Below are 12005 nucleotides of genomic sequence, written 5' to 3' on the forward strand. Positions count from 1 at the left end.
ATCAAAGCACGGGTTTCTGACTTCCCTTCTTATTTAGTTCCATACCTCGATGCACGGCTTCCTGTGGCTCACACTAGACTGGAACTCACAATGGAATAAGAATGACCTTGCATTTCCTGATACCCTTCCTCCCTTCTGTGCTGGAATCTAGGAATTCAACACCATCATGGTTGTATGTGTAAGGATTCAGGCATTATGTTGGCCTGCCCCTGTCACCTGGCAGAATGCACTCAGGCAGTAGCCCAGTCAGCATGCAGGTGCAAAGGACCCTTTAAAAGAAAGACCTCCACGAACTTATGCTTTCTTTCCCTCTCCCTTTCCCACTCTTTCTCCTGGGGCAGACGGGTCTTCTCCTGTCTTCCTCTTCCCTTCTATCCTCTCTCTGTCTCTGTGTCTCTTTACCTCTCCCCCCTCCCCTTTCTACTAAAATTTCTCACTAAGCTCTGTTTGCCTAACATCTTTGTCCCCTGCCTCAGTCACCCTCATGTGCCATGGAATCTGCCAAGATTTATCATAACAGTATGTGATGTTACAGGTGGAACTCAGGCTTTCACACGTGGAAAGCACTGAGCTACATCCCTGGTCCCCCCATTATCCTTTTGACTAGAAATTCAAAACCAATTTCTATAAAGGCAACAACAAATAGTGAATAGATTTCTATGTAGTTGGGTTATCCTGACATCATTTTGTGACCCAACCACACTAGGAGATAGGAGCTGTGTTTAAGAAACCTGCCACCCATTTGTAACTGTAAGACCTCAAGTGACATCAATGGAAATCAAAACCAGGCAGATGCAAGGGAATGAAGGAAACCATCCAAGATTTTAGGCAGTAAAAAACAAGATCTCTCTCACTGTTGAATTGCATGAAGGCTCAGCTATTCCAGAGAGTGCTCCGGTGGGGGAGCAGACTCAAAGCTGGGCATTTCTGTCCCCCAGAGTAGACTCCCCGGAGTGGACCCCCCAGAAGTCAAGTTCTGCTCAGTTGGAGACAGAGATACATCTGCGCCTATGGAAGCACAGCCCCAATTCAACCCTATTCATCTGCACTATTCCCATCCTAACTGCTTTTGATTGTCTGGATGGGGAGTTTCCTTTTTGAAAGTGGAGGTGCTGGCTACTATTTCCCTAAAAGTAAAATAGAAACATGTCTTTGTGAAGTTGGGATTCTCATAGCCTCTCCTCCTGTGACATGGTGTTGAAGGACAGCGCCCACATCTCTTGGGCATTTCTCCCTTCAGAGAATCCTGCAGCCACAACCCCTCCCATCCTATCCCCCCTTAAGGTAAACTTGGGACCAGATCCAGGCATCCACCCTGGAACACGTCTGCAGTTTACATTAAAAATCATGTAGTGGGTATGAAGCCAGCCAGGGACACTAAGGAACAGAATCCATTTCATGTCATCTGTGGACGTTGGGCTGGGTGACAACCAAGTTACGATAAACGTCCACTCCTACTTAAATGTTTTAAGTGAATAAAGACAAGTGTGGAAATGATTGGCATGCTGAGGAAAGGCAAAGATGCCCTTTCAAATGGCATGAGGCCCTAACCTCTAGCTGAGGGGCTACTGGCAGCTGATTTACAAGGAGGAGTCACTTTTCTTCAGGAGGTTGCCACTGGCAAATTGCCCTGCACCAGTGGATAACCCCATATGGGCAGCATTAAGGACTTGCAGTTATTTTTCAAAAAGACTTGAAGGAGGAAGGAAGATAAACTCAGGAGATGTGGGAGTGGGGGGGATCAGATATGATTAAACACATTGTATTTGTCTACGGAATTTTCAAAGACGGTTTAGAGGATATCATTCCAACACCTAAAGGAAGCAAAACAGACCATAAAAAAGAGCTCTCCAAAGGCAACTCAGAAAAGCTAGCCTCAAGTCCTCCTTCCATGACTTTCTTACTGGTGCACTCAAGAGCACCTAATTTCCACATGGTTTAAGTTAGAGCATTTTAACATGGAAAACAAAGTAGTCTGCCTGGGGAACAAGAACTCCGTACTTGTTTCCCTAGACTAACGGCACTATAAATAGGCCATCACCTGCTTGGCTCCATTTAGGAAGGAATCAGCCAAAAGGATTTGAATTACATGTTCAGGGGACTAACAAACCGAAACACTTAGGAAGTATACATTTCTTCTACGAGAAAGGGCCTTGAGGGGCTGTTGGCTGCCGGCAATCCTGCCTGCTCCCACCCCCAAATCTCTCCTAAATTCTTTTTGGTCTTGTAAGTAGTGGCAAGAAATAAATTTTGATTGCCCTCCTCTCCCACCTAGGCTACCAGGCTCAAAGGGGCTCCCCTGTTTACCTGCTACAGGAGAGGGCCAGTGACGTCATGGCCTGCCACGTTGGATTTTCTCTCCTCTCCTCCCTGAACTCAATCAGAAAATAGATCCCACACCGGTGGGGGCATTAAAAAAAAATACTGAGCCATGATGGAAACTTTCCTGTCGACTCTAATACGAACACCATATGGCTTAGGATATCTAGAACAAATTGCAGAACACCTAACAGAGGTTCTGTGCCCCTGAGGCAGCATGAGCTGAATTTGCTAGTTTTGCTCAGGGAGACTGATGAATACAGGCATGTACTTAACACCCTAAGCTCAGGAAGTATCATTCAGTGTAGACAGCCCCAGATCAACTCCTAACCAGACAACTCACGGGATTATCCAGACCTTGCACACAGTCTGCAAACACAAATCAAGGTTGGGGGAAAGTTTGAACCACAGAGAAGAGAGCTCTAAGACGAAGTTACCTCCATATACAGATTTCCTATCAGGGCTCAGGGAAGCCAGCCCAAGACTCCTGACTGAAAATTATGAACCAGAAATATTGACACCAGCTTTTGGGCTGCGCTAATGCCCCCGGTAATGAAAACACGCTTTAACCATTTGCAGGGAACCATGAGCGAATCATGGACTTCTGTAGAAAGGGAAAAGCAGCGAGGGTCCCTCCAAATTTTAGCTCAGCTGTAGTCTCTGGGGAGGAGCCATGGGCATCTGTCTGCTCAACACTCCATCACTTTCTCTCTATAGGGCTAAGCACGGGCAGATTAAAAAAGCAAAGATGGACATTATCTGGTTTTCATTTTCGCTGTCGCTTTCCCAGGGCAGTTCGTTTTAAGAGTTAAATAATGCCCAGACCGAACTCAAAGAGAGCAACGTCCTTTCCACAGATCGGGATGGGAGGCAGCAGTCGCGCCAAGCAAGCCTTTGCTGCGGGCGGCGGCGCCCGGAGAAAGCGCAGAGTTGGCCACGGGGCGCAGAGATGCTGAACCCACACGCCCTGCCCGTCCACCTGGAGCACGCCCTGGCAACTTTATTTTGGGCAAAGCCTTCCGAGGAAACTTTTCCTCTGCCCCCAGCTCTCGCCCGAGCCACGCCGGCCTCGGGCAGGACGCGGCGGGTGAGGAGCAGCCCCGGGCGGGACACAGTCCCTGGCGAGGTCCCCGCGGAGCCACGGGGAGGCCACTCACCAGCCCGAGCGCGAAGAAGACGGCTAGCAGGGCGAGGCAGGCGCCCATGACGATGAGCAGCAGGAAGACGATGAGCGGGTGCTGCTGGCTCATGCAGTAGTAGGACTCGTAGAGCCAGTCCCGGGACCGCTGCAGCCCCTCGCCGCCGCCCGCCGCCGCCGCCGCCGCCGCCTCGGCGCGGTCCCGCAGGTAGCGGCGCCGCCGCATCGCCTCCTGCCACATCGGGGCGGCTAGCTGAGCGCCCGCCGTGCGCGCCCGGCCCGGGCAGCGGCGCTCTGCGGTCGCCTACCGCCTGCCGCCCCCGCCGGCTGCCCGCCCGGAGCTGTGCGCAAGGGCCTCGGGCGCGGGCGGAGCTCGGAGCCCCGGGCTGGGCGCGCTGACGCGCGGGCGGGGGCCGGGGGCGGCCTCAGGGCAGCTCCCGGGCGCCGCCGCCGCCGCCGCCGCCACCGCGCGCGAGGGCGGGAGCCACCCGGCCCCTCGGCCCGCCTCGCCCCACCCCGAGCGCGGCGCACGGGCTTCCGCGCAGGGGCGGTGCCGGCCCGCGCCCCCTCCCCCCGACGGCCAAGCTCCCGGGAAAGCTGTGGGCTCGTCCTTGTCCTCCACCCTGCTATAGGCCACACAGTGGGGAGCCCCCTCCTAGACCAGTTAAACCTCAGTCAAGCCAGTGGCGCTCTATCCCTGTACTCCCACTACAGCAGAGCACAGCCTGGTGCTACCTTTGGCATCCTCAGGGTCTCTTAACTGGCTGTAAGGATTCCCCCACTGCCTCTCCAAGAGCTGACAGGGTAGCCAGGAGGGATGCTGTCATGTTCCAATACTCCTGCCTCTGGATAAGGGTCCCACACACCTGATCACTGACCCTTCTTAGTGCCCCTAGGTAGCGTGTTGGTTTTGGCTTCCTTTTCACTTTCTGTAGGGTACCTTGTCTCTCAGTGCAAGGCAGGGGTTAGATCCCTACCCGGGCTTGTGGGGGGGTCCGCTTGAAAGAACAGCCCCAAGAGCTCAGCCTCACAGTACCAGTATGCAGGGAGACACCCCTGGCCCTCAGGGAGACAAGAACACCTGTGGTCTGCACATTGCTCTTCATACTTTAGAAGTTTCCCGTGGACCTGGGTATTAGGTACCACAGGTTCCCCCAGGACCCCTTCAGTCTAGCAGGAATGGCAAAGGGAGTCTACCAAGGAGCAGGACTGGGCCTCGGTGTAGGATTTAGTTACTCCCCCTGCCACTTGCTACTGTGAGGGACCAGATGCACAAGGCATGGGAGACCTAGCTAAGACCCTCTGTGGGCAGGCTCAGCAGGCATCTGGGGAGGCAGTGTTGTCTGCATCCTCGTGCCTGCAACTTCAGGCCCTTGTTGCTCTCTCTGGTTTCTTGATGCCAGCTCTAATCACTGATCTTCGAAGGACTGCTTCTAGAGGGTTCTTACTATACTGTCCTTAAATCCAAATTCCTCTTAACTCATTTTTCTCCCCATGTACTTTTCAAAGGAGTCCAAAACACAGCAACACACCAACAGCCATGTCCCCTGTCTCAGTGGGCTGATCAACCCAAGGATTGCTTTGCCTGAGATCCCTGCATCTTCTCGGGTTGTGACCTACCCACCTGAGCTGCAGACCAGCATGGGCAGGTGAGCTGAATAGCCCTGTGACTCACCAATGCTGGACCTCGGCCAATTGCAGACACTCAGACCCAGGGATTTTGACAACAGTCCATGACAGCTGGATCCAGAGGGTGAAGACACAGCTGTGTTAACCTCTGCATAGGACAGGGATGGCGTTAATGGGACAGTAGAGTTGAAATCCAGGATATGGAGTCCTGGAAGGGACTTCCTGCCATCCTCCTCACACAGTCCTAGGCTTTTTCTGTCACTAGGAACCTAAAGAGGAGGAAGCCATGACAGGAAGACCTCTCCTATATCATCTGGTCGTCCTATTTCACTGTCACTAAGGGAGTCCTAACAGTGGAACCAAACTTGTTTGTGGAGCTTCCTGCTCTGCTAAACAAAAGCTCACCCTCAACCACACCTTTATGACCCAGCCTCAAGCTCTCCTGAAGGCCCAAACCCTCCGATTGACTGGGCCCTTTCTTTTGTACCAGGAAACATGAATGCTATATTCTCAGGTTTTACAGACGTTTAGACATTCTGAAAGCAAGCTTCAGCAGAAAGTTGCACTAATGCAAGGAACTTAAAACAACCAGAGCTGATGCCCTTGCAGAAAACACTGCCGAGTGGGCTGGGCAGATTCTGAGTGGAGAAGCTGCAAACCGACCCAGAGCAGGACTGTCTGGGTTGGGCAGAACTGTGCATTTCCAGTCCTCCCTGCTAGCAGCATGCTGTTACTCATCTCCTCTCCAGATCGCATTTCCCCGGTGTGAGCACTAGGAAGCATCCTTCTTCACCCACACAAGAAGGAAGAAAAGACAATCTGGGATCTAAGTATAGGGGTTGGGGGCTGTAAGACTTATGAGGGAACAGTAAATGCTTAGATACTTTCTTTTCTCTAGCCCACTGTCCATGACATATGTGGTAAGGAACTGTAACTCAGGAAATTTTGTTGAAGCAGTATTAAAATATTTTGTAAAAATAAAATAAAGGCAAATTTTAATTGGAAAGACTGCATGGGCCTTTAGGAGATGTTTAGTTACCTGCTTTCATTTAATTAAACTAATATTTATTTTGTGCCCACCATGCATCCCCCAGAGCACTGGGGGAGGGGGAGTATGGACATTCTGAGACCCTTAGAGGAGTTTCCAATGCCTTTCTTTCGAAAGAGCAACCAGGGACAAAAACCAACATTCCTGTCTTATTCTCTCCTTTCAGATCCAATGGAATCAACACAGACAAGGTCTTAGGAAAGGTACCCCATAAAAATCAAAGCTGTGACAGCCTCCTCCATAGCTCCATTGGGGTTTATTGTTTTTTTGGGGGATGCTTATTTTTATGGGAGCCTCTGCCAATGTTTTGTATGCAATACTAAAAGAGTTAACTGTCAAAATTATTATTATTCTATCAGTGTTTGGGGATCCATGGAACCAAGAATCCTTTACAAAGTTCACAACCAGTTTTATTTTAAAAGGGAGACAAAAAGAAAGAGGAGGAAAAGTAACCCTTAAGCAGCATGAAGCAAAATGAAAAATAACCTTTAGTAGCAAGCCAAGACATGAAATATAAGCTTGTGACACTAAAGGTACCCCAAGGAGTCCTCCAGCTCATTTCTGCGCCTGCAGGTATCAAGACTGCTGCACAGCAGCAAGGCACGAGGAGCAAGGGGGCTTGCCCATAAATGTACCCTGCATCAATTTGTGCCAAAATGCACAACAAATCAACGATAGAGGCTGTACTGGGGCCTCGGGGAGAAGAAAGCACGTTGAAAACTGCACCTTCCCTCAACACTAGAGGGCAGCCTTCTATCTTGCTAGGTATACGCAGCAGGCAGGCTCTGGAGCATGACTCCCTTACTTGGTGCAAGGTTCTGCTAGCATCATCTTCAATTTTTGATTATTTCCAAAGAGGCTCCCTGCATTTCCATTTTGCTGTTGGCCCCGCAAATGTGTAGCAGGCTGTATCCAACAGCGTTCCTATCTGTTCCTTCATGTGGGACCTCGAGGTGGGCAGGCTGAAAGCAAAGTCTCCTCTACCCAAGACTCTGCCCCTACCTCCTGATCAGACTTCACACACTGATGGCCCCATCTCATCAATTGAAAACCAAGTCATCATGCTACGGGACAAGTTTACGCACAGTGAGTTTTACTTTAAAGTAACCCATCTCTTAGTTCCTACTTCAGATCCAGCTGGATTATCTCAGTCAATAATGGTGCTGCCATACTCCTCCCAATGTCCACAGTGTGCTCATTGATTCAATAAAAACAGGGCAGAGAGCCATGCCAAGGGCAGAAGTGGACACGTGCCAACCAACCCAGGAATACAGGTGAGCTAAGCGTGACACTTCCCTTCCTGGTCATGTTTCTCTCTGGCAAATAGATTGCTAAAATTTATATAATAAAGAATGAATGGTCTGCCAACAGATTCATTATCACCATCAAAGATGTTTTACGTGCTCAGCTAACATTTACATTTTTACTGAAACAGACTCTTTCCTTTGCTATGACAAAAATAGCTGAGACATCTTCGGGGAAGGATTGATTTGGGGGCACGACTTCAGTTCTCGGCTCATGGTCACTTAGCTCTGTGCATGGTCCCATAGCAGGAAGAACAGAGTGAAGCAGCTCACCTGATAACAGACAAGGGGAAGTGTGGGGACTGGGGGCTGGAGAGATAGAGATGAAGTTGGAGGTGGAGATAAAGAGATTAATGAATTAACTCGCCAATGAAGTTAGAGCTCTGTGACAGTTAATAGTGGTTGTCAGTTTGACAGGATCCAAAGTCACCTGGGAGACAAAACTCTAGGCATGACTGTAAGAGAGAGTTTCCAGATTGAGTTAATTGAAGTGGACAGTATCATTTCACCAGCCGGGGTCCTGGGAAGAATGAAAAGGAGAAGTAGAGTTGACCTGAACATCATTATTCATCTTTCTGCTTCCTGAGTGGATGGAATGTGACCAGCCACCTCCTGCTCCAGCCACTTCGGCCTCCCTGCCATGACAGACTCTTTGAACTGAAATAAGCTTTTGTTGTTTATTATGTTATAGTGGATGAGAAAACTAACTCATCTGAAAAACATAGACCCTTATGATCCCCAGGCTGCCTCTAGCTGAGAACTAAGATCTGAGCCTGGGCTAGAGGGTGTGCAGAATATGACCCTTCATATCCAAGTCATAGCAGTGGATAACCTAGATAGACTCTAAGATTAAAGTATGGTGGTTTTGCTACGACTTTGTTCAAGGGTATTTCTGTCTAATCCCATCTCTTTCTGCTCAGATAACATAGTTACGGTTTTAAAACCACTGCACACGGGTTGATTCATGGCTTTATTTTTGAATTTGAAAACAAATCAAACTTAACACTAGCGTTATTTCATACTGTCTGATAATAACTCAAGGTTCAGATAATAACGCCCTTAAAGTACTGGGTTTTGTTCTGTCTGTAATGTCAACTGTGCATCTTGAGAGAAAACATGTAGATTTTCTGAGCTTTAGCTAACTAATCTTTGAAGTAATAAACTGGTTAATTTATTAGAAGGTGCTTTCAAATAAATTTATTATGCTCTGCTAAGTAACCCACCTTTCTAGATCAAGGAGAAAACCCTTTTATACCCAATTTAAAAATAAAAGGTAATATAAATTAAACTGTACTTTAAAAGTGTGCTGAGTTCTTCTGTTTATTAATAAGTGCTGTTTACTTCAAGCTATCTCTTTTAAAAAAGAAAAACATGTTATTGGCAGGATGCCAAGTCAACCATGTGCACAAAGAAGTCGTATTTTGGTTTTGATGCCCTTCCTCCATCAGATTGTTTAAGTTCAGTAAGGGTAAAAGGGTTTTGTTTCTTCTGTTCAATGCTATGTCCCTGTGACCATAATTTTTCAAAATACACAGTGACACAGTGAGTGGATGGATGAATGGATGGATGGTTGAATGACTGAAGGAAAAAGATATTCTTCTTCCTTTTAAAGGTTATCACAACAAATGAGTGATGGCCCGACTCTCTAATCAAGATCTGCTCTGCCAAATTTCCAAATCCTAAGGGGGCTGGGTTGATATGTGTGGGTCCCCTACTAGATAAAACAGTGTCCTTCCTTTGCTCTGTGTTTGAAACCCCATCATGCTTTGAAATGTAAAATGGAGAGATTTCCATGGAAGACCGAATGCCTATTATTATGAATTCGGCTCGACCAATCCAGCAAAGAGTAAGATCATATCTGAAGTTAGATCCTGAAGGAATTTCAGTACAATCAATGTGTTCACGAGATGAGATTGTCTAAAATGACCGCTTGAGTTAGTTTTATGAAGAGAAAATGACATTTGGTACTGCCAGTTCCCAGAAACTCATGGGAAAAAAAACTGCAAGAGATATTGCTCTAGCTTCACAGGATTTGTGAAGTATCCAGTGAGAGGCTTAACAATATGGACTTGACAGAAAAGAGGCAGGGATAGAAAAGCCAAACTCATAAACACCCTTTGTTGCCGCTGGCCACTGACTGGCAAATTACGAGAGTCTGGGAGGTTAGATGAAGAATACCATTGAAAATCAGCTAGCTAAGGTTGCTAGATTTTGCATTTGTTATCGTTGGCACTTTCAACAATATATTTCTAAACTTAATTTCCAACATCATGACCGGTGTATACAGATTTAGTTGCAGATTTTAGATTATAAATTAAGAGTATTTGCTATTAAGTAGATTAAAAGAAACAAACAACAACAACAACAAAAAGCAGGTATATTTTCGGGGGCTCTTACCAGCATAGTGAATACCAAAATGTAGTCTACCTTTGCATCTACTCAGACCTAAAGAATTATTCACTTTCCTTCCAACTGGATCCTAGCCACAATCTGGATTCTCTCACAGATGGATGGATGTGGAATTGCATGTTGACATCTGCCAAACCTTCTGCTAAGCCTCAGCCACTTGTAGCACTACTGAGCTAGACTCCAGTTTCTACCTCTCACTGTGGCTGCTGCCCACATCCCTGAAACCATGAAGCTTTGCCAGTTCTACAAGGCTATTCTCAAATCTCAGGCATTTCCTTCTCCCATCATCCATTCCTGCCTGCAGCTGCCTTGCTGCAACTCTAATGCTTTGTACCTCTAGATTCAGGCCCCAGGAGTGCAGAGCAGGAGGGAAAGCCACAGTCCCTGCCATCACCCCCATTTCACCCCTATTTCTAGACCCACACCCTGGCCTCTGTCTGTGTGCTTACTTCACATACATTCTCACCATCTGCTTTCCTTGCCTGAAGTCATTCTCTCTCTCTCTCTCTCTTTCTCTCTCTCTCTCTCTCTCTCTCTCTCTCTCTCTCTCTCTCTCTGTGTGTGTGTGTGTGTGTGTGTGTGTGTGTGTGTGTGAACTGAGGGGGATTCTATTTGACCCCTACTTACTGTTCATTCTCAGCACAAGTAGTTGATTGTTAAGTGCCCTGATCCTGACTTTATTCTGAAACAGTGAGACACAATTGTCAAATAATAGTTTAGGAACATACATCATGAGGATGTGTTTTTTAAGAAACAAATTGTCATAGATAACTAATATTTAGGCTTATCACCCCATCCCTTATACTACTATAGTGATCATTTGTAACCATGAAGGTAAAGATGGCTGAACACTGGGTTTCTACCGACAGACTGTTTGAACACACATATTGATAGTCTTTATGTTTCTGTATAGTACTACAAAAGAAAATCTTAATCCAGTATGCTAAGAAGACAGAATCCACCCTCTCCAGCACATGTGCCCACAGGCCACCCAACGTACAGTTCACTCTATACTCTCTTGCACTTGGTACAGGTGGTGCCTGGGACAATGGTCAGAAGGTTGCTGGGTTCCTGTGGCCAACTGCCTTAGGCTAAATTAGCTCCAAATGGCCAGATACGGTTAATATGCCAACTCTGTCCAGACAGACAGTGTTTACACTGTTACTGGGGAACACTGAAGGCGTTTCCCTGCTCAGCAGGCTAAAGGAGTAAAATGGCCATCGAAACCTAGACACTTGTTGTTGCATTACAGTCTACTGACTAATACATGGTAAAAGGCCTGTCTCCCCGCTGAGGCCCTTACTTCTAAATGAATTCTTCCCAGGAGCTAACAAGTGGAGGGCTTATCTGAAAAAAAATGATAGATTAAAAAAATTTAAAAAAAAAGAAAATGAATGAAGAAACTAATGCTTAAAGTATCCAAAACTATATGCGACGACTGACATTAGGCTGTGAGTTGCACAACATTGCTCCAACTTGTCAAGTTTTATTAGCGCGTTAATGCCTGTTCCTAGGGTGCTGTTTGCAGAGTGCATCCCATATAGGGTTTCACCACTTTTCTTACATTGAGAGTAAATCCTTTGGTGATATTTATCTCTACAACTTTGTAAATATGTACTACAATTATGTTTATTTCAGATAAAAGTTTTACAAAATTTCACCACGCTGGTATGTTGCAATAACATAACTACCAGCCTTTTGTGTTTCCTAAGAATAGAATTCTAGGGCAGTTTAAGGATAAACCTCATGGAGTGGGATGCTAGAAATCACCAATGATTGCTCGTAGCAAGAGCGAATTAGTCTAAGGATTCACATATCACCCATCAGAGTCCTTGTTTGGGTTAGACTATCCAGAATGTTTCTCCTTCCTGCATGTAATGTAATTCATTCCTCAAACAAATTTGGGGTCTACCAGGCAGCATTAGAGTGAAACGCAACAAGATAAACTCTAAAATGGAAGTTGTAATTAGACTTCTTCTGTAGATACCAACAGGAAGATAAGCCCCTGGATGTATAGAAAGGGTGAGCTGTCCCCACAGACTCTCATCACAGAAGACAGCAACCCAAGCACCAGGCAGGGGTTCTTGCCTAGTCTGCCTTTCTATGTGGGGATGTCTGATCTTTCCATTAACTGCTTACAGAATGGTCATTGCAGCTG

General features: G+C 46.9%; 1 protein-coding gene across 2 annotated transcripts in view; it reads right to left on the reverse strand.

Annotated features, from left to right (window-relative positions):
* Adcy2 (adenylate cyclase 2) overlaps positions 1 to 3846 on the reverse strand; it is a 339930-nt gene extending 336084 nt beyond the window's left edge. The window contains exon 1 of one of the 2 annotated variants that reach the window (XM_051182639.1): positions 3477 to 3846. In XM_051182639.1, coding sequence (XP_051038596.1) covers positions 3477 to 3698 — 222 coding nt within the window. In that variant the 5' untranslated portion in view covers positions 3699 to 3846. The remainder of the gene's footprint in view (positions 1 to 3476) is intronic. The other variant, XM_051182638.1, reaches the window with a different exon arrangement.
* Positions 3847 to 12005: the final 8159 nt, after the last annotated feature.

This window comes from Phodopus roborovskii, unplaced genomic scaffold (genome assembly GCF_943737965.1).
Source record: "Phodopus roborovskii unplaced genomic scaffold, PHOROB, whole genome shotgun sequence".
NCBI classification, from domain to species: Eukaryota; Metazoa; Chordata; class Mammalia; order Rodentia; family Cricetidae; genus Phodopus; species Phodopus roborovskii.